Raw genomic sequence first — 23,185 nt, 5'->3', positions numbered from 1 at the left:
ATGGCTGTCGGTGTAGGGACCGGGTGCTAGGGTTTGGATGATCAGCCATGATCTCGTTGAATGGCGGAGCAGGCTCGAAGGGCCGAATGGCCTACTCCTGCTCCTATCTTCTATGTTTCTATGCTCTTCCCCCTACTCTAGCAACAACACTCTTCCAGCTCATATACACTCATCTCCTTCATGAGCGACATCTCCTCGGTTCAGTGATCACTGACCTTTTAACTGGTGTTGATTTTCCTTCAAAACTACCATCATCATCCTCTCATCCTTAAAATGCCCTACCCTAGAATCATCGAATCTTGCAGCACAGAAGGAGGCCATTCAGCCCATCGTGCCTGTGCCGGCTCTTTGAAAGAGCTATCCATTTAGTCCCCTCCACCCCTCTGTTCCCTCCTACTACTATTCCATCACAGCCCGCTTTTCCTCGCATGTCTTTGAAATGTTGTAGAAATCCAAATCCTCCTGAGTTTCTAGTACAAGTCGATGGGTGACTGATGGCCAGTGTCTGTAATGTGTCAAAAAGAAATGTAGGAACTGCTGACTTTGTGATCTTGTGGAGGCACTGAGAATTATCGGACGTACCATATTGCATCTGGATACAATGTAACACTATAGCTGAGAAGATAAATAATTTATTTCCCTGGATATCCCTCAGGCACAAATTATTCTCCATCTGATTATGGTAACTTATTCTCAAAGAGGAGTACTCCACAGCGAGGTGCTGCGATGGATTTAAACTTGAGTATTGCTTTAGTTTGGTTGTTGTCTGCTTTACCGTCCCTCCTTGTACCAGCAGGTCTGTATACTCTTTGTGGCTTAATTGGAGTACATCCCATGTCTACAGGATAAACTTTAAATTCAAAGGAAGAGGGGGTAATGAACACAAGTGATCAGTCTTTGCCTGTCATGTAGACTGAGCATGAAATCTGATATCGTTAACTGATCAAATATACTCCTGGCTCCTTCAGTGTGAGCTTCCAGACACCAGAGTGAAGTTGGATTAAAGCCATAAAATTCAGCTTCTGGTCATTTGTTTTATTTTTAGCGCTCTTTTTGTTGCAAATTAATTTTTCTCACGGTGGTGCGGTACATTGCTCCAACTGCTCCAGTGCACTTTACAGTGGGTAGTATGCAAATTCATGGCAGTGAATTTCCCATACAGGTTCCCATCTTCCGATCTGTCAGTGAGGTGCAGAGTAAGGACGTGGTAAAGTTGCACTAGAAGGGTCAGGAAGGGTTCTCGCTTGTAACTGCCATCCAGTGACATGCTGAAAAATGGGCATGTGAATGATTTTGGGCGAGGACAAGAGCTATTGGTTGTAACCTACCCATTTTCAAATGGTCTGCTGACATGTGAAGGAGTACTGCTTGGGTGAGGTAATCGGGGGGTGGGGGGGGCGCGTGTTTGGTACCCACACTTACTGTACTTCAGCAGAAATCCCTATGTTCAGGAGAGGAGAAAAATAGAACTTTGTCATTTGTTTATAATCCGATACAGAGTAAAAGTGTGCCACAATTGGTTACTTTCATTATGAATTTATATTAAAACCTTTATGTAAAAAAATAAAGTAGTTATTTAGATTAATTGGAAAAAATGCTTTGTGCAATAGTTCGAGTTGGCTGCCACCATCGATCTATCTTTGGAGCAGCATACTGGAATATGTTATATAAAAGTGCCCTGTTTCATATACTGAACCTTGCTAAGTGGAATATTCATCTCTCAGATTCTCGAGGGTGCTGTTTTAAATACTTGTACAGGTAAACTTCCATGGTATTGCAATATTTGTGCTGAAGCTCAAATTGCTCTGTGTAATTTGGTACTTGTTCAATGTGGTTTTCAGCATGTGAACTTTACAATGTGGTTGCTGCAGAAACACTGATTGCAGTTTATAGAATCATGCAGCACACAGAAGTAGGCCATTCAGCCCATCGCACCTGTGCTGGTTCTTTGAAGATCGATCCAGTTTGTCCCACTCCCCTGCTCTTTCCCCATAGCCCTGCAAATGTCTCCTTTTGAAAGTTACTATTGAATCTGCTTCCATCACCCTTTCAGACAGTGCATCCCAGATCATCATAACTTGCTGTGTAAAAAAAAAAAAAAAAAAAGTGTCCTCATCTCTCCCCTGGCTTTTTTGTCAAAGTTAACTGAGGATTGTAATAGTGCGATGGGTGGTACATTTAGATGTGGGATCTTAAGCTGTGGAGTGTAAATCCTGCTGCTCTGCAGCAATTTGAAGAATACTCTTTTAGCTTCTTGGCAGACTGAGGTTTCCCTCTTCTAGCTGTCACTGACCCAAGATATGGTTTTGGAAATGCAAAAAAGTGGTTCGGACAAGACAGCAACTCCAATTAATTTTCCAGTGTAACTGTTCTTTCCAAATTCTATAATTTGTTCTAAATGTAAACATCCAGTATTGATCAGAACATATTGCATCAACTTCATTGAGGGATTACAATATACAGGAAACTCTCGATTTACCGGCACCTAAATAACCGGAAATCTCTGTTAACCGACAAAATTCAGGAGTAGGTTCAGGTAAGTTTTACTTCATATTAGTGGCAGTTCCTGGATCTGTGGCTGTGTAACTGGGGTTTGTGCACTTGTTGCTAAGCAACAAGGACGCTTGGTCTGTGGCCGGAGTTCCTGCACATGTTGCTAAGCAACAGGGAAGCCTGGATTTGTTGCTGTGTACGGAGCTCTCGTACCTTTTAACTATACCTCTCTGTAATCTGGACTTTTTGATAAACCGGCTCGGTGCCGTAAACCAAAGAGTTTCCTGTACAGTCTAATTTTCAGCCTTTTAGTGCTAAATTGATGATGAATTACTGCAGGCTTGAACTTCTGCTTGTTTTTAACAGTCAGTGTAAGAAAGTAGCTTGTTAGTCATTGGATTGTGCCATCGAGTGTTTTACTCGGTGATGTTCCGCTGTATGTTTGACCATTATATTGTGCCCCCTTATTGGGAGGAGAAAAATTGGCAAAGGTTGCTACTTCTGATTCCTGTTGCGTAACCCCTTTTGCCGGAAATGCGGAGGTGAACATTTTGGACAAGAACAGAATTGCGCCCACGGGGGATGAACTCCTTTGATTGAACAGGCTGTGGTCCCTTGCTCAAGCTCTTGTGAAGAATGTCTGCTTGGGTCGGGTGCTGCCATTGTCTGGAATAACCACCTCAAAAGGAGTAATCACCCTGAGGAGAGGATGTGCGAGTGGAGAAAGTTGAAGGGGAAAATTTGCAGGGGGGTTATGTACATGTCGTGTCTCCAAGTATTTTTGTTGTTTGGGGGGTACATTGAATCAGAAAAGCAGCTCCAGATTTGGTGCGTCTTTGATTATAGTGTAGAAGAGAATGTGATCCATAACTCAAGTCTTGATTTGTGTCAGCTGAGAATGTTAACAGTTAAAAAGGTGCCCAGTTCTGTGTGATGTACAGTCAGTGGGCTGTGAAGAAAGGAGAAGGGAAAATAGAGAAGGGGAGAGAAAGAATGAGAAGAAAAGAAATGAGTGTAATACTCTACTTCTGTATTGAACTGAAGGTACAGTGTTGATTTTCTTTTCACAGCGGGAACCTGCTTGCATTGTTATGAAAGTGGAAAGGTTGAATGTTACATATATTTAGTGAAGTGCATGCACGGCACGCTGCTCACCTGCCTCCCACTGTTGTGCTAATCGATGAAAAGACTGCTCGCTTCCCTTATTGAAACGTGAATGTTCGTGCAGTAAGCCACCAAAGATTGTTTTTTGTAATGGCTTACTGTTTTTTGGGAGTTTGCACCAGCTGCATATGTACTATTGCCAGTGCCCATCCCTAATAGTATGAGACCAACCTTTCCAAGTGGCTGCACGAACAGCCCAGAGTCATTTGCCCATTTTTGGCTGCCTTTTGGTGTTGCCCTTGGACCAGAAATTCCTGATGGCAGCAATGCAGTTGAAAACCGGCATGTTTGGTGAAATCCAAGGTTCAGATTTCTTGCAAGAGATGTCGGTTTAAGGAATGGGTTAATGTGCTCTGCGGGGCTTCAAGCAGACTTACCGTGGTCAAAAACAGGTGGCCCTGATTTTTGAGGGTCGAGTTTCTGGTTGGTTGGTAGCAGCCAACCTAAAGGTTTCACTAAGTAGAGACAGTACATTTATTCAACTACTTTGAATACTGTGTGATAGGGTGACTGAGTTGATAAATCTCAGCTGAGCTGTTCTGGTCTCGCGAGTGCTGTGGCATTCTGCTTCTTTTGATGTATTGTCTCCCCATTCATCTTGCAACCCAAATTTCAAAACTAAGATGAATAGATTTTTGTTAGGTAAGGGTATTAAGGGCTATGGAACCAAGTCGGGTAAATGGAGTTTAGGTACAGATCAGCCGTGATCTAATTGAATGGCGGAACATGCTCGACTGGCTGAATGGCCTACTCCTGTTCCCATGTTCCAAACAGCAATTGGTGGGTGTACTGTACACTCGTACTCCTGAAACGTAATTGATACAGCTTCACTGCCACTCAAACTGCAGACGTGTTTTGGTTAGGAAAATTCCTGTGCTACATTTATTGAACTCTTAATTTAAAAAAAAAAAAAAAAAAAAAGTAGTTGCTGCACACAGGCCGAGGTTTGAGGTTTAAAACACCAGGCCAGAGTCTGTACGAAGAGGCATTTCTGCTTTTTTGTACTCATTGCAACATGCTTGAGATTTCTTTGTGGGTGGAGGAATGTGATTGATATCTTTACAGTATTGTTTGCCGCAGGGTTTGGGAGTACAAGCCAAGCCTTGCCAGAAATTGTCTGCTTTCTTGTGTTAAATTGTTGGGGTATGCAGCTAAACAAAGAGTGCAAAGTCATGTTGGCTGCTTGGCATTGCAGAAGACTCAGTGCGGTTATTGTGTGGCATAAATATGTACATTAATCTTTGGGAGAACAGGAATTGCGTGCACACTGTTTAATTACCGTAAACCTATAAATTCATTGCATTATCCAATTTTGTTTCAAGCAGTACATCTCAATAGAAAAGTTGTATCAATTTTATTGAATGTGTTATGGAACGGTATTGCATTGTAAATAGCAAAGTTTAAAATAATTATATGAATTAAAATAGTTATTAGTGGCTTTTAATATGTTCAAAATATTCATGTCGACTTATCCAGCATTACAGTGAGCATTTTCGTTTTACAGCTTCATGTTCATGCATGTCCTTCAATCCAGAAACAAGGAGGCTCTCTGTAGGACTGGACAACGGTACAGTCTCTGTGAGTACCTGACCATAAACTAGAGGAAGTTCTTGTAAATGGTTATCAACAAGTGTCTCGCTTATCTTTGGTGTGTCCAGCACCTTTTGGGAGGCCAACCTTTTCCTCGTTCATTTAACATCCATGTAGAAAAGAGAATTCCTTCTATCTCTTGGGCAACAAAGAACTCTCTCGGGGTGAGCAATAGGAGGTTGTTCCAGACCAAGACACAGGAATGGAAGAGTTTACCTTCTAGGAAGGTCCACTGCCCTTCCCCAGCTTGATAGTCACCTTTTTATTGGTGAGTATAGTCCCTGCATCTCTACCATTAGATGGCATTGGAGGCTCGAAGGGTGCTCGAAGTGGCCTGAACTGAAATCCGCTGTCCTCTGCTACAGTAGTGGCACGCTGCATTTCCTTGACGCAGTCCAAGGACTGCAGTTGAAGAATGTATTGTGTAATGAAGTTTACAAACCTCTTGGCTGAAGGTTTCAAAGAGGTTCCCTGTTGGGTAGAAAGATGCAAGCTTTTATTTTTGCGCTGTTGTACTCCCAACCTATCTACAGTCTGTGTGATTTGAAAGTCTTGCACATCCCTTTAGACTGAAGGCAATCACTTTTCTATGTATCATCTGTTCAAGACGGTTGGTAACTGATGAGCCTGAAGGATGCGCATGTCTGCATTGGGAGACCTACAGGGAAGAAAGTACCTTGTAGTTCACTGCAGGTGGGATGAAATACCAGTGTAATGGTTGGTCTGACCGCTGCCAGGATTTCCCCCTTAAGTTTCACAGCAGAAGAAATTCACAGGTATAATTGGACAGCAGACCATGGACAGCAATAGCAAGTTGCTGAAGCATTTCACAATATTGTTAGGGGCTGGTGGGGGGTGGCGGTGGTGTGGAGGGGGCACAGTCCAATAGCCGGAAGCAGAGACAGAGTGCTGCATGGCGAGGAATTGGGGTGGTCTGTAGACATTAGGAGGAGATGGTGCGTTCTATGGTTGCCAGGAAGTGACCAGGTGCTTTACTGTGGAAGCATTCAGGGCAGGGAAGCGCAAGTGGCTAGGCCTAGGCAAGTCTTGCATTCTTGGAAGCAAATCAGATGCAAGGCTAAAGCCCTTGAGAGGGGGGAGGCCCATGCAGTAAAAATTTGGAGGCATCTGTGCTTTGCAGGATCAGTGCACCATGAGTATACTGAGTGAGAAGGGAGAGGGAGAGATATATCAGGAGCAGGATCTTGCAGGAACTTTTGAAGATGAGCAAAAAAGGTGACGAGGCAGAGCTGCTAGAGGAACGAGAAAGTGGCTGAAGTGCAGTGGAGGGTAGAGAATGAGGAGTAGGTCAGTGTTGGAGGAGCAGAGGGTAGAGAATGAGGAGTAGGTCAGTAGGCACATCAAGGAACAAAGTATAATTTCTGCTGCATTTGCTAATTTTAACTTCCTAAATCCAGGACTTGGTTCATGTACATTGGATATGGGTATCTGAATGAAAATCTAGTGTAACAATGCCAGGTCTTTTGTTGATGCTGGATAAACAATAAGAGTGGAGACTGTCTCGTCAGTGATAATTGATTCCCTTGTCTGTATTTAAAAGCTATTTATTTTAAGCCACCGCCTGTGAGCACTGGTGAATCCTCTTTGGTATTCGGCCAGCAGATGTTAGAAACTGCATGTTTTCAGTAGCGGTTTCTCCGCTTTGGCACGGCATCAGAGGTCAAGTTGTGCATTATGAGAACACACTTGTGCAGGTTCTTAACAGTCGCCTTTGCCACTTGGAATTCTTTAAAGGGAAGCAGATATACAAGCACATCATTTGTGTGTGCTTGTTATACATTCACCTGGAATTCACATGAAAAGTCAACATAGAAGATAGGAGTCGGCCATTTGGCCTCTCGAGCCTCTTCTGCCATTTAATGAGATCATGGCTGATCATCCAAATTCAGTACCCTGTCCCTGCTTTCTCCCCATATCCCTTGATCCCTTTAGCCTTGAGAAATATATCTAACTCCTTCTTGAATATATTTAAAAGTTGGCCTCAACTGCCTTCTGTGGTAGAGAATTCCACAGGTTCACCACTCTCTGGGTGAAGAAATTCCTCCTCATCTCAGCCCTAAATGGCTTACCCCTTATCCTTAGACTGTGACCCCTGGTTCTGGACCCCCCGGCCATCGGGAACATCCTTCCTGCATCTAGTCTGTCTAGTCCTGTTAGAATTTTATAAGTTTCAATGAGATCCCCTCTCATTCTTCTAAACTCTAGCGAATATAAGCCTAATCGACCCAATCTCTCTCTATACGTCATTCCTGCCATCCCAGGTATCAGCCTGGTGAATCTTCACTGCACTCCCTCCATGGCAAGAACATCCTTCCTCAGATAAGGCGACCAAAACTGCACACAATACTCAAGGTGTGGTCTCACCAAGGCCCTGTACAACTGCAGCAAGACATCCTTGCTCCTGTATTCGAATCCTCTTGCTATGAAGGCCAACATACCATTTGCTTTCTTAACCACCTGCTCCACCTGCATGCTTACCTTCAGCGACTGGTGCACAAGGATACCCAGGTCTCGTTGCACTTCTCCTTCTCCCAATCTATTGCCGTTCAGATAATCTGTCTTCCTGTTTTTGCCACCAAAGTGGATAACCTCGCATTTATTCACATTATGCTGCATCTGCCCAACCTGCCCAAATCATACTGGAGTTTCTCTGCATCCTCCTCACAGCGCACACGCCCACCCAGCTTTGTGTCGTCTGCAAACTTGGAGATATTACATCTAGTTCCCTTGTCTAGATCATAATATATATATTGTGAATAACTGGGGTCCTAGCACCGATCCCTGCGGTACCCCACTAGTCACTGCCTGCCACTCGGAAAAAGACCCGTTTATTCCAACTATTTGCTTCCTGTCTGCCAACCAGTTCTCTATCCAAGTCAGTACCTTACCCCCAATCCCATGTGCTTTAACTTTGCACGCCAATCTCTTATGCGGGACTTTATCGAAAGCCTTCTGAAAGTCCAAATATACCACATCCACTGGTTCTCCCTTATCTATTCTACCAGTTACATCCTCAAAAAAATTCCAGTAGATTAGTCAAGCATGATTTACCTTTTGTAAATTGATGTTGACTTTGTCCGATCCTGTCACTGTTTTCCAAGTGCTCTGCTATTACATCTTTTATAATGGACTCTAGCATTTTCCCCACTACCAATGTCAGGCTTACTGGTCTATAATTCCCTGTTTTCTCTCTACCACCTTTTTAAAATAGTGGGGTTACATTAGCTACCCTCCAATCCATGGGAACTGTTCCAGAGTCTATAGAATTTTGGAAGATGACCAGCAATGCATCTACTATTTCTAGGGCCACTTCCTTAAGTACCCTAGGATGTAGATTATCAGGCCCTGGGGATTTATCGGCCTTCAATCCCGTCAATTTCCCTACAAATACTGATTTCATTCAATTCCTCCCTCTCATTTGACCCTATGTTCCCCGACATCTCTGGAAGGTTATTTGTGCCCTCCTTTGTGAAGACAGAACCAGAGTATGTATTTAATTGGTCTGCCATTTCTTTGTTCCCCATTATAAATTCCCCTGATTCTGACTGCAAGGGACCTACGCTTGACTTCACCAATCTTTTTCTCTTCACATCTATAGAAGCTTTTACAGTCAGTTTTTATGTTCCCTGCAAGCTTACACTCATTCTATTTTACCCCTCTTAATGAACCCCTTTGTCCTCCTTTGTTGAATCCTAAACTGCTCCCAATCCTCAGGTTTGCTGCTTTTACTGGCCAATTTATATGTCCTCTCCTTGGACCTTATGCTATCCCTAATGTCCCTTGTTAGCCACGGTTGAGTCACCTTCCTTAATATTGTGCTAATCTCCACTTTAACCAGCAATGCTACCCCACCTCCTTTTCCTTTTTACCTGTCCTTCCTGAATATTGAATTCCCAGCCTTGGTCACCCTGGAGCCATGTCTCCGTAATTCCAATTACATCATATCCGTTTACATCTGTTTGCGCAGCTAATTCATCCACCTTATTACGAATGCTCCTCGCATTAAGAGACAAAGCCTTCAGGCTTGATTTTTTTAACACTTAGTTCTTTTAGAATTATTTGCTGTAGCCCTGTTTGATTTACACCCTTGATTTCTCTGCCTTCCACTTTTGCTTTTCTCCTTCCTGTCTTTTGTTTCTATCCTTGCTTCCCTTTCCTCTGTCTCCCTGCGCAGGTTCCCAACCCCCTGCCATTTTATTTTAAACCCTCCCCAACAGCACTAGCAAACACTCCCCCTAGGACATTGGTCCCGATCCCGCCCAGGTGCAAACCGTTCAGTTTGTACTGGTCCCACCTGCCCCAGAACCGGTTCCAATGTCCCAGGAATTTGAATCCCTTCCCCTTGCACCATTCCTCTAGCCACGTATTCATCTGTAATATCCCTCTATTTCTACTCTGACTAGCACGTGGCACTGGTAGTAATCCTGAGATTACTACATTTGAGGTCCTATTTTTTAATTTATCTCCTAACTCCCTATATTCAGCTTTTAGGACCTCAATTTTGATTTGGACTAGTTTTCTTTGGAATTTGTTTAGGGCCAGATATGAATTTACTGGTGTGGCACTATTGTACCAATTTTAATGTTTTGTCTGGCAAAATTTAGCATCGGGGAGAGAGAGTTGGGTCTATCTTCATAATAAGTAACAAGTGTGCTGATCATCGGGGAAACTAGCTTGGAGGAGTGCTGTGAAGGAGCTGAATTTAGCATGTTTGAAATGATAGTTGTCATTGCAACACCCTTGCAGTCTTGTATCTCTGCTGCTATTAATCCTACACTGTTGCGCTGAGCACAGAAGATGTCAAACCAGTTCCCCCTGTTATCAGTATACACTTCAACTAAAGAAAGAAGTTAATAAACAAATCAAAGAAAAAATTGAGTGTTAGCAGCATACAGTCCCCACCACGTGACCGTCCCAGTTTATCTGGGACAGCTGCCTATATCGGTCAAATGGTGCTAACCAATTGCCATTACCATAACCATAGGCATCAATTACAAAGGCGCCGCTTAAACCGTATTAAGTAGTCCAGCTATCTTGGGCAGTTCCCGATTACCTGTCATTAAGTCCAAACCTCCCACGTGGCCTCTAGAACTCCTGCCACTACTATGAGCCCTTCTTGCTGGCTGCAGCGTTGGATACGTTCCAGCTCAGTTTTTACCCTTTTGATAGAGGCTTTGACCTTATCCAACTTAAAAATAATAAAGCATTGAATTGACATATTCTGGCTCCCGTTTTAATGAGGGAGCACACCTGACCCCTTTAACTTGCCCTCCTACAGACACCTGACGGTAGAAGGCTTTAATCTCGGCAATGTTGACCGTTTCATCGGTTGTCATTGCAGGCTTCCGAATCATCCTCCATGTGCGGGACAGAATTATTTTATGCCTCCACTGTTTCACACGATCATTTGTTTGTTACACCGGCCACTGCGTATAGCAGGCAAATTGTGTTCACGAGCACGCAAGCTATCGGCGGTGGGGACTGTCGTTTTTTTTCCAATAAGAAATTCTGATGCTGAAACTTGTCTCTGAAGTTTCTTAAAATTTTAACTGCCAGAACGCAGTGTTTAAATAATGTATTGGCTTAAATTGTATTGGCATGGGCTCAACGGACCGAATGGCGGCCTCCTGTGCTGTAACCATTCTATGATTCTATAAGTCTGTATAGAAATGACTAAGAAAAGGTCGTAATTTAAGAAATCTTATATCTTTTGTCAGGAGTTTATTTTGTCAGAGGACTACAACAAAATGACTTCAGTAAAGAACTACCCAGGTAAGGAACTTTTTGCCTCTTCTAATTGGGAGGGGAGGAAAAGACAAGAGTCTTGCGCATGAGAGCACAGGCTGTTGACTGGGTATTTTGTCTACTGCCAAGGGCTAGTAAACTGTTACTTCACTCACCCTTGGTGTTTCCAAAGGTTTTACAGTGTACTCTGGAGCTATTAACTTGGCAAACCTGAGGTGCGAGGTTTTGTTGTGAGCTAGCCAGACACATGAAGTGTTGCCTGCATCATGATGCAGACACTTCCCACCCCACCCAATGCCACATAATCTCCGACGAGAGGTGAAAAACTAGATTTAAAAACCTAGGCCAATTGGGGGGGATGGTGGGAGATGAGAAGCAGGGGAAATCGGGGAATTTCCACTCCCTAAGCGATCAAAACAAGTCCCGGAGACCACTGTGGCCCTGAATAACGATATACAGTACCTACCTCTTGTACAAGGTGATCTCCGCCCCAGCCAGAAACAGGTCCAGCTCTTGCTTGAAGGAATTCAGCGAATCGGAGCTCACCACACGAGCCAGCAGCCTGTTCCACAGGTCCATTATTCTGAGGAAAAGAACCACATCCTGACATCTAACCTAGATCTGGCCTTGCATAACTTGAGATTGTGACCCCTGGTCTTTACCTAACCTATTTAGTTGAAACAAACTGTCTACACAAACACAATCTAATCCCCCCTTCATCTTATAAACCTCAGTCAAATCACCCCTGAGCCGGCGCTTCTCTAATGTGTCGAGACCCAGCTCTTTGAGCTGATCTGGGTAACTGTATTTTTAACTGAGAATTAATGTCATGGCCTGATGTACAGAACTGATGACGCATTGCACCTCCATTTGTATTTTAATCATTGGGACTGAAATCGGTAGTCTCAATGATTTAAAAATCACTCTTTGTGGGAAACTGGTGGCATTGCTTCTTGCAATGCTTGGATACCAAGCATGCAACCCCAACTTCACAACAATGTGAGCAGGTGGTGAATATGCGGCTCCTGCCTGCATCACTGTAACAGCACAGCCAATACTGTAAGCCTTGGTGTAGCATAGATCTGACCATGTGTTTCTCGCCTTGTTTTTTTTTTCTTTTCCTATTTCTGCCCAGTCTCCATTTCCCTTTCCATATACACAACTACCTGTTCTGATTGTGAAAAGTCGCTTGTGGTCCTACAGAGTAGCAGTGTTTGGGAGGGAGGGCGGGGGGGGGGGGGGGGTTTTAACATTTTTTTATTTCTGGGTAAGTGAGAAAAATGATAATGAGCATCTCCTCCGCTATGGAATGAGGCGCTAGCCATAGTGTCCAGCATGAAACAGTTCCAGGAACAAAGCCCACATAGGCAAGAACCTGTAGCTTTTTACATTCTTGGTGTTCAGTGCCAATGACAAAGCACATTTTTTTAGGTATAAATTTTATGGTACACTTCTGCTTTCTCTCACTGTCCAGCAAGAAAAAGAATACTGTGTGCCTGTGAGCTATCAGCATTCCGAGCTTTATAATCTTTGCGCAGGACGGACTAAGATTTCGGTCATGTGCGGGAGAGTTAGTGAGATCTGGAATAGATGTTTGTTGAAACTAACAGAAGTTATAATTAGTAATATTTTGGTGCCTATCCATTTTTCTTTGCCATTGAACTGATGTGTACAATTTAAAATGTTCCATAGATGTAGCAATGTTATGGGTTTACAGGCCTACAAGCTATTGAGCAGCAATAGCTCTGATTTACAGGACGGTGCCACTACCATTTGCCACTTGTATATATTTTTCTGTATGCTAGTTTGAAATTCATGAGAGTTCAAGAACCAACGTGATTTATTCTCTTTTTATGTCAGCTCATCAGAACCGAGTGACAATGGTCCTATTTATCTTGGAAATGGAATGGGTGCTGAGCACGGGGCAAGACAAAAACTTCACTTGGCATTGTTCGGAGAGTGGCCGAAGGTTAGGTAGCCACAAAACCTCTGCTTGGGCGTCGTGTCTGCAGTATCCTAAACACTAATAGTGGGTTATCTTGTGTAGTGGGTTATCTTGTGTAGAGTGTAACTTGTGGCACTTTATGTAAACTGTAGCACTTAAGACTGCTTTTCGCTCATACTTTTCCATAACCGCTGTTCTCAGATTCGACATTGAAACACGACATGCTTTTGTGGGGGATTATTCTGGGCAGGTGATGATTTTGAAGCTTGAACAAGACAATTGCTCTGTAGTTACGACATTTAAAGGACACAGTGGTAAGCTGAGCAGAGCTAATCTGGTTATAGAGTTCACGTTTGTCTTTCTGTCTCGGCCAAATAACACATCATAGCACAATTCCCAACCCACCCAGTAGGTCTACAATATTTTGCTCTTTACTGATGTGCAAGTCTGTTTAACTATGGAAATTGCTTTAGATTATTTCTAGGTAAAGTTCCAGTCACGTTCCAATTATTGGTAAACGTTGTGTTGGTAATTGTGAGCATGACAACTGCTATTGGTACTAAAATGGGACTAAGTTGAACAAAACACCCAGACACAATTGAAACTAAATGTGGTGGTGATAACTTGCCAGAGAATGGTTTCAGGCAGCAGTCCGATCTCCGATTCATATCATAGTTACAGGTCTCTAGAGCTTCACCATGGTCGGGGGGGGAGGGGGGAAAGAGGGGAAAGGTTGCGTCTCTGAAGTACTTGATGAGATTACTGCACTATAATCAATCCCATATTATTTTCAGTACAAATTTACTTGGTTGCACTGACAGAGCTGCGCGGAACTTGCTGTGTGCAAAATTGCTAGGTAGATGGGTAAACCTTTTGCAGTATTTATGAAGACTTTAGTAAGCTGAAGATCAAAGAGGAAGGAAAGCCGAGGGGAGTATTAGGCATGCCTTCATCTAACTGTAACAAACCGTTTCAATGTGGTTAGTTAGTTCCCTCTTCATGGAGAGTTGCCGTTTCCAGGATGATAGGTTAGTGGAGGACATGGTACCACAGCACTCAACTGACCCCATTCCCCTTGCCCCCAACATCCATGTGAGTCAAGTGATTTCTGTGTAAATCACTGGAACCAATCAAGAAAGCACCTGCAACCTAGACTTCCTCAATGGGTCGGTGAGGAGACCCAAAATGATCCACAAAGAGGGTAAGAACATGCTTATTGAAGCCATGCATGTTTTGTATGTGTGCATTTCCTTAATAGACCGTTAGAATGTTCTTTACATTGCAGGCATTCTGGGCCTCTTGCTTGTTTTGAGTAAATTGTTTGTAAAGGTTGGAAATAAAGTACAGAAGTTATCAACAGATGGGGTGAAGTGCTCATTGTGTATAAACGGGTTACACACTACTCTCTGTTCAGAGTGAGATAATTCAGCTGAATGCTGAATTTATTTTCATTTCCCTTAAGGTAGAATGCAAATTAATGGATGTAATCTGTGTTTGTGTCAAAATCAAACTCTCCCTGAATTTAAATCCAGCCCAGACTGGGAAGATGAAAGTCTCCTCGGTCCTATGAGACATGGGCCCATAGCATAAAACTCCAGAAATCAGTCATTTCACCCAGAGGCTGATCTGAGAAGCGGAAAAATTCTCACTGACGTAGGGGATGCTCTTCCAAGGTTGGGGTTAAAGTAAAGCTAGCTTGAATTTGCATTTGACCATCCTATACCTGGCCTTGGAGTGTTTGCTGTAACTGCAAATGAAAGGTGTTCCATTCTCCAGTACTAGCATCTTTGACGATGAGCACAAAAAGGTAACCAAAGATATAAAACAAGTAAGTTTACTAAAGAGTAACCTAAGGTAGGATGTGCATTCTGTAAATGAACTTTCAGCACAGAGCAAAAGTTGAATTGATTCACTCGATGCCGAATGTCATAACTTTCATTTCTCGTCCACCTTGAAGTTTTATGGTATTCTAAGAGAGCAATTACCTGGACCACATTAAAAAACCCTGTGTCTTTCAGGCAGCATCACCGCACTTTGTTGGGACCCAGTTCAACGAACACTATTCTCGGGCAGCTCTGATCATTCCATTATTATGTGGGATATAGGAGGAAGAAAGGGAACTGCTATTGAATTACAAGGCCACAAGTGAGTGCTCAGCTTCTGTAATGATTTGCATGTACACTTGTTTTTTCTACCAGAGCACGAGTGCAATTATGCTGCTTTAGCTAACTCTTTGTTCTGTTTCTGTCATACAGTGACAAAGTTCAGTCCCTTTGTTATGCGCATCATACTCGGCAGCTGATCTCTTGTGGTGCAGATGGTGGGATTGTTGTGTGGAACATGGATGTAAAGAGGCAAGAGGTCAGCATGCAATTTCATTCAGTCTTTGAACATTTGAAAACCATGCAAATAGAGTCCAGCTCATTTTGATGTCTCTCTAATTGACGTGCTTTTGACAGTGAAAGTTCCACCGCCCTCCGTCGTGAACTGCTCTAGAATCAGTGCGAGATAGACCTCCGTTTGTAATGATTCACATCTGCACTTCGTGTGTCGGTTAACATACGTTACATTCCCATAACTATTGTTGGGAACTAAGTAGCGTTTCATGGCTTTTCAGGAAAACGTACAAAATGTGAGCTTGTAGCACTGTACTGCAGGAATGCTGAGCTAAGCAGTGGGCAGCTTGATCTACAGTCTCTGCTGAGTTTACTTATCCCTTGGTGCAGTACCATTAACCGCAACACCTGGATTTAAAGGGGGAAATTGGTTCGTGTCCCCAGCTCTTGTACACTATCCAATGAGCGCTGCAGGAAATATAGGTGGGTGTGGTACTGGAGGCTGTTCAGTGCCAGCTGGACCAGATCCTGATGTGAGTTGGTGCCTTCAAAAAAGTGGGGGGAGGAAACCAAACCTTATGAAATTGGGGGTCTGTCATCTAAAATGTAGCATAAGAAAGGAGCGTTCGTTGGTGACAGTATTGCATTGTTTACAGGGTGGACTGATGGTACAGTGGAACCTGACTTATCTGCCATAGTTGAGGGTTTCTTATTAAAAAATGAATCCTCTGGATGTGGGTGTCACTGACAGGGCTGGCATTTATTGCCCATCCCGAGTTTCCTGCTGTTTGATGCCACTGAGTGGTATGCTGGGCACCTCGGAGCGCAGTGAAGAGTCAACCACATCGGCATGGGTCTGGAGTCACATAGGCCAGACTGGCTAATGACGGCAGGTTTTTTCCCCCCTATAGGACATTCATAGAATAATACAGCACAGGAGGAGGCCATTCAGTCCATCGAGTCTGCACCGGCTCTTTCGAAGAGCAATTCAGTTAGTCCCACTCCCCTGCTCTTTCCCCATTTTTTGTCCTTCAAGGATTTATCCAATTCCCTTTTGGAGACCAATAATTGAATCTGCCTCCACCACCCTATCGGGCAGTGCCTTCCAAATCCTAACCACTCGTTGCATAAAAAGGTTTTCCTAATGTCGCCTCCAGTTCTTTTGCCAATCACCTTAAATCTGTGCTCTCTCGTTATCGACCTGTCAACCATTGGAAACAGTTTCTCTTTATTTGCTCTCTCAACCCTTCATGATTTTAAACACCTCTATCAAATCTCCTCTTAGCCTTCTCTGCTCTAAGGAGAACAACTCCAGCTTTTCCAGTCTCCATATAACTCTAATCCCTCATCCCTGGAACCATTCCAGTAAATCTCTTCTGTATCCTCTCCAGAGCCTTCATGTCCTTCCTAAAGTGTGGTGCCCAGAATTGGACACAGTACTGCTGCTGGGGCCAAACTCGTGTTTTATACAGGTTTAACATAACTTCCTGGCTTTTGTACTCTCTACCTCTATTTATAAAGCCCAGGATTCCATATGCTCTATGAACTGCTTTGTTAACCTGTCCTGCCACCTTCAAAGATTTGTGCACAAACACCCCCAGCTGTTCTTGCACCCTCTTTAAAATTGTACCATTTACAGGAAACTTTGTGCTATCCGGCACTGACGGGACCGAGCTGTTGCCGTCCCATCAAAACTGCCGGACAAACCAGTGCTAATGTTGAAACATACGGAGATTTTGAGCTCCGTATCTGGCAACAAACCCTGTAACAGCTTCTAAACAGTCGGCCGTACTTTGCAAGCGTCTCTGTAGCTTAGCAACAGCTTCAGCGAGACCTTGCAGAGCCTGGCTGGTGGGGAAAAAAAAAGCAACGAAAAGAAAAAAAAACCCTAATGAAACGGCTCCTGATTTTTGCCGGTGGCTCGAGCATTCCGGACAGTTAACCTCCGGATAAACCAAAGTTTCCTGTAGCTTGTATTTATTGTCTCTCATTCTTCTTACCAAAATGTATCAGCACACTTTTCTGTTAAATTTAATCTGCCATGTGTCCACCCATTCCTCTTGAAGTCTATTACCACCTTCCTTACTGTTTACGACACTTCCAAGTTTTGTCTCATCGGCAAATTTCGCAATTGTGCCCTGTACACCCCCCCCCCCCCCCCCCCCCCCCAAGTCATTAATGTATATTAAAAATAGCAGTGTTCCTAGCACTGAACCCTGTGGAACACAACTGTATACCTCGCTCCAATCCGAAAAACAGCCGTTCATCACAGCGCTGTTTTCTAACCCTTAGCCAATTTCATATCCATGCTGCCACTGTCCCCTTTATCCCATGGGCTTCAATTTTGCCAACAGGCTTATTACAGTATGTGTTACTTTATCAAACTTCTTTGGCAGTCCCTCGGAACCGAGGATGACTTGCTTCCACATTAAAAATGAGCTCGCAGGTGACTGATGAGCCCAATGCGGGACCTACAGTCTCTGTCACAGGTGGGGCAGACGGTGGTTGAAGGGGTGGGTGGGGTGGGTGCTTGGGTTGACGTGCGCTGCTTGCGCTTGGCTTCCGCTTGCTCCTGGCGAAGAGACTCGAGGTGTTCGGCGCCTGCCCGGATGCTTCTCCTCCACTTTGTGCGGTCTTGGGCCAGGGATTCCCAGGTGTCGGTGGGGATGTTACACTTTTTCAAGGAGGCTTTGAGGGTGTCCTTGAAGCGTTTCCTCTGCCCACCTGGGGCGCTCTTGCCATGCCGGAGCTCAGAGTAGAGCACTTGTTTTGGGAATCTCATTTCGTACTTTATCAAACACCTTTTGAAAGACTATGTACACATCATCAACTGCACTGCCCTCATCCACCTTCTCTGTTACCTCATCAACTAACATAATTAAGTTAGTCAAACATGATTTGCCCTTAAATCCGTGCTGGCTCTCCTCTATTAGTCCATTCTTGACAAGTGACTGTTAATTTTCTCCCAGATTATTGTTTCTAAAAGCTTCCCCGCCACCAACGTTAAATTGACTGGCCTGAAATTGCCAGGTTTATTTCTTCTCCCATTTGTTGACCAATGGTGTAACTTTTGCAATCCTCTGGCACCACCCCTGTATCTAAGGAGGATTGGAAGATTGTGGCCAGCACCTTCACAATCTCTTCCCTTGCTTCCCTCAGCAGCCAAGGATGCATCCCATCTGGACCGGGTGACTTATCCACTTTAAGTACTGCCAGCCTTTCTAGTGCCACCTCTTTATTACCACATCTAGCATCCTGACAACCTCCTCGTTGACCATAGCTTTGGCTAAGTCCTCTTCCTTGGTAAACACCGATGCAAAGTTCTCATTTAGTACCACAGCCATGCCTTCTGCCTCCACCAGTAGATCTCCATTTTGGTCCCTAATCGACTCCACCGCTCCTCTGACGACTCTTTTTTATTAATGTGTCTATAGAAGATCTTTGGATTCCCTTTTATGTTAGCCACCAATTAATTCTCGTATTGTCTCTTTGCCTCTTTTATTTCCCTTTTTCACTTCTCTCTACGTTTTATATTCAGCCTGATTTTCCCTTGTATTATCAAGCTGACTTGTCATGCACCCCCTTTTTCTGATTCACCCTACTCTCTAACTCCTTTGTCATCTAGGAGCTCTGGCTTTGGTCCAATTGTTTCATGGCCACTTTTACTGAAACAAACTTTTATTTCCAGATTTTTTTTGAACTGAATTCAAATACTCGAACTGACAGTGGGATTTGCACTCCCATTCTCTGGATTATTAGTCCAATTCCAATTTTAGCTCATTAAAATCATACAAACACTTGAGTGCCCCAAAGCTTTGGCTCTTGTTAACCTAAATCTACATTCTCTTGCATGAGGTATGTGGTACTTGTTCATACAGGGAGGGTGGGGAGGAGGGAACTAAATCGGTACATCAAACTAGCTCATAATTCCAAATCATCCAGATTGACTTACTCAGTGCGCTAGTTCATAAAATGCCTACTTTTTGAGCAATAAAATACTGGTGTTTGATGCTACAGGTTGCACTCCTCCCAATCCACTCAACTAATGGGGTGGGTGTTTGTCTGGATCAGCAGTGAACATAAGAAATAGGAGCAGGAGTAGGCCACTTGGTCCTTCAAGCCTGCTCCGCCATTCAGTAAGATCATGGCTGATCATCTACCTCATCTCCACTTTCCTGAACTATCCCCATATCCCTTGATTCCCTTAATATTCAAAAATCTATTGATCTCTGTCTTGAATATACTCAATGACTGAGCCTGCACGGCCCTTAAGGGTAGAGAATTCCAAAGATTCACCACCCTCTGAGTGAAGAAATTTCTCCTCATCTCAGTCCTAAATGGCCGACCCCTTATTCTGAGACTGTGACTCTTGGTTCTAGATTCCCCAGCCAGGAGAAACATCTTCCCTGCAGCTACCCTGTCAAGCTTTGTAAGAATTTTGTATGTTTCAATGAGATCACCTCTCATTGTTCTAAACTCTAGAGAATACAGGCCTAGTCTACTCAAATTGTCCTCATAGCACAATCCCCCATCCCAGGAACCAGGCTGGTGAACCTTTGTTGCACTCCCTCTATGGCAAGTATGTCCTTCCTTAGGTAAGGAGACCAAAACTGTACACAATACTCCAGGTGTGGTCTCACCAGGGCCCTATATAATTACAGTAAGAAGTCTTTACTCTTATACTCAAATCCTCTTGTAATAAAGGCCAGTTGTTTAATTATATTATTTACTTCCCCCTCCCCCATAGTCTTCCTAGTCAGGGCTGTGGTAAACTTGAATTGACCTTTGAAAGCTCGGAGCATCTGTTACTGCAAGTAGATCTTGTTCCTCTGCCGTCAAACAAACCTGGTCAAGGCCACAGAATCACTGGACAGCAACAAGCAATAAGTTATTGGTCCTTCACCGATTTATTAAAAAAAAAGTCTGCTTCCTGTACCATCTATATCTCCAGCGTGTAATGGGCTAATGTTCACTTCAATCCCTGTGTGTTAGGAGCGGGCATGCTGAAAAATGAGTCCATAATGTGTTAGGTTTTTGGTTGTTAAGCAGTGGTAATAAAATGATTGATTTTTAAAAACAGCCTAACAAATCAAATTTAATATAATTTAATATGTGCATCTGCATTTTGTTTTTTTAAAAATCCCTGCATGTTCTTTTTTACTGGAATAAAGCTGCATATCCCCAAATGTCACCCTTCATTTTGAGTTGGTCCATCCACCGTAAGACTTTCAGCATCTTGGCTTCCAATGGCCCAAAAATCACGGTCGGCGGTGTAGCTACGGAGTGCGCCGCCGACCTACGAAAAGAATAGGAACTTGCCTTGTGCGAGGCCCAGAACGGAGACTTGCTCTTCAGCACTACAGAGTTATGCGCAGCGTATTAGATCACGAAGGCCAGGAGCGCCGCGTACAGCCTATGCATAAGGGAAGACACGCCCACAAAAGCTGTCAAAACTAAGCCATGCCCACAGAAACTTCTTTCAGTCTCTTGAAATTACATTTTAAAAACTTTCACAAATTTTTAATTAAACTGGTACTTGGACTTTTCATATCAGTATTTTGTTTTTTTTTCATCAAAACCCATAATTTATTAGTCCCTATGTATACAACTTCCTGTTTTGATGCTCCGTAACGGTCTAACAATGTTCAATATCTCCTGTTGAACTTCAGAAAGCGATTCCCAGCCATATATTCGATGTTAATTTTCAGGATTAAAATATATTATTCAGACCTCATTTAGACGGGTAATAAATCTATTTTCCTTGTTACAGATGCATAATATTGTTTTTTATGTTGATTTTTGAGTTGAACAGGCAGAATTAGTCCCTGAAATCTGATAGATGTTCACTTTATTTAACTTATTCAACTTCCCAAGTAATTAAAATGAAACTCGACCAACAAAAAAAGTTTCTTCCACCAGAATGCTCACAATATCCACACATGGATCTTTTAAGATGTGAAACAGGCTCCTGCGCCTGTTTTCACTGACCGTAAAATTTTCGGCCGTAATTGCTGAGCAGTTGATGTGCAATTAGCCCAACTCTGCGCCAGCACTTAGTGTTTCCCTGTTGGTGCGGATCATCTGTCAAGGCGTACCTTGACAGATCACAAGTTTGGGATTTAGAGAATGCGGAAGTCCCGAACTTGCGGTATATTTTAAAGGCAGTATGACCGTGTACTCTGAGTACGCCGTCATACCCAACACAGAATCTGCCCCCAATGTTTTCCATGAACAACTGCCGATCCACACAAACACCCCAGCCCGTGACTGTGGATTGGGAGGATTACAACCTGAAGTGTCAAATAGAAGTTAGTCGGACATTTAGTGTAGTGTGCGCCTTTTTGAAATGTTCAAAATATTTGGCTCTGAAACTTGAGTTTAAATGAAGCTGGAGCACATTAGCAACTCTTGAGGCTTTGCTGGTGAAGAGCTTTCTCTGGTACATTAGGTCTGAACAAATGGAAATGAAAGTACAGCTGGTTCCGTCGGGAGACTCTCCAGTCTTTTTAATATTGTGCAGATCACAGCTTTCCTTGACTTGTTTGTGATTTTAAAAAGATTTCAGGGTCTTCTGACGCTGCATTGATCTACCTCTTGAAAGGTGCACTGAATGCAAGAGTTACTATACCAGCTTTAAACGCATTGCATAGCCTCCCAAGATTTATCTGTCTGAAGCTTATAATAGACCAAATACCAGTGTATAAACCAGGTCGTTGTATACAGCTCACACTGCAGCTTATTGGCATCATGGAAAGCATGCTCCATACAGCTGAGTGTAGACAGCTTGCCTGTTGCCTGGATAACCAATTGCAATCCTCTTGATGTTTCAGCTATTCTTGCTTGTCTGCAGCATTTACTGACCGAGTCTGTTTTCTGTGTTGTCAGAAAACTGGTTGGGAGATGGGCAGAGAGTTGGGATAAAAGGGACATTCTCGCATTGGATGACGGTGACAAGTGATGCCCCCAGCTTTTCACTCCATATGTAAATAAGCTGTATTTGGGAATAGGTATATTGTATTTTTTTAATTTCATAAGCTAAGTGACATAGTGAATTGGGAAGTGAGCAGAAGATTGCAAAAGGACATCAAGATTAAGCAGGTGGGCAGAATGAAAGAAAAATCAAGCAGAGTTCCACACTCTAGGCTTGCTCATGACAAACAGACCCTTCACGAGACACCAAGCAATAGCTAGGGCACATCAGACCGTGGCCGAGTAAGGTCAGTGCTCTCTGAAGACGGAGGGAAAATTAGTAAGGACCACCAAGAGAAGTTGAGGGTAATTCTGCTTGTACTATGGCTATGTTGGAAGCAGCAAGCAAATGGAGTCTCAATGCTGTGTATATAAAGTAGCTACATAGCGTAACATGCACGCTTTCATAACACACCGTTGTCTTGAACTGACAGCACAGTGACAAGTGCTTTGGTTCTGTAGTGCTCAAAGCTGGCCTCAATGCTAAATGAGAGAGAATCCCATCTCCATTTCCTATTTTGCTTTTACATAAGATTTTTACATGGGAAGTTGAATGAACGAGGGAGGATTTGTAAGGTCTTCATTCTTTGAATGTAGTTCACCCTCCGTGCACAAAATTACTATTTGCACTTGGCACCCTTGATGAGTGAGTGCAATGTTTTTATGTGGATTTAAAGTCATTATCTCCCTCCTGCCTCCTTTTCAAAGAACTGCATTGTGCCTCCATTATAAGGCAGATACAATGTATGTAGAGATACGTACACCTGACTCGTGCATGTGATGGAGAGGACCACATCACCATTGTGTCTCCTATATGATCCAAGCATTTTCTTCCCTATATTTTGACAGCCTGCTAGTTTGTATGTTGAGGTTGACCTTGATTTGAAAGAATGAGGTCGAGCATATTCAAGATAGGTAATAT

The 23,185-nt window shown here is 43.3% G+C and overlaps 1 protein-coding gene across 1 annotated transcript in view; it reads left to right on the top strand.

Moving 5' to 3' along the window:
- The window catches only part of wdfy2 (WD repeat and FYVE domain containing 2), a 33,916-nt gene that overhangs the window by 3,556 nt on the left and 7,175 nt on the right, over nucleotides 1-23,185 (top strand). Inside the window, exons 3-8 of the mRNA XM_086006384.1 lie at nucleotides 5,162-5,235; nucleotides 10,986-11,040; nucleotides 12,874-13,024; nucleotides 13,160-13,272; nucleotides 14,977-15,103; nucleotides 15,214-15,319. Coding sequence (XP_085862510.1) covers nucleotides 5,162-5,235; nucleotides 10,986-11,040; nucleotides 12,874-13,024; nucleotides 13,160-13,272; nucleotides 14,977-15,103; nucleotides 15,214-15,319 — 626 coding nt within the window. The remainder of the gene's footprint in view (nucleotides 1-5,161; nucleotides 5,236-10,985; nucleotides 11,041-12,873; nucleotides 13,025-13,159; nucleotides 13,273-14,976; nucleotides 15,104-15,213; nucleotides 15,320-23,185) is intronic.

This window comes from Somniosus microcephalus, chromosome 14 (genome assembly GCF_052327205.1).
Source record: "Somniosus microcephalus isolate GS21.2 chromosome 14, FLI_Smic_1.0, whole genome shotgun sequence".
In the NCBI taxonomy this organism is placed as follows: domain Eukaryota; kingdom Metazoa; phylum Chordata; class Chondrichthyes; order Squaliformes; family Somniosidae; genus Somniosus; species Somniosus microcephalus.
The sequence above is the reverse complement of the archived record's forward strand: the minus strand, read 5'-3'. Positions and strand labels throughout refer to the sequence as shown.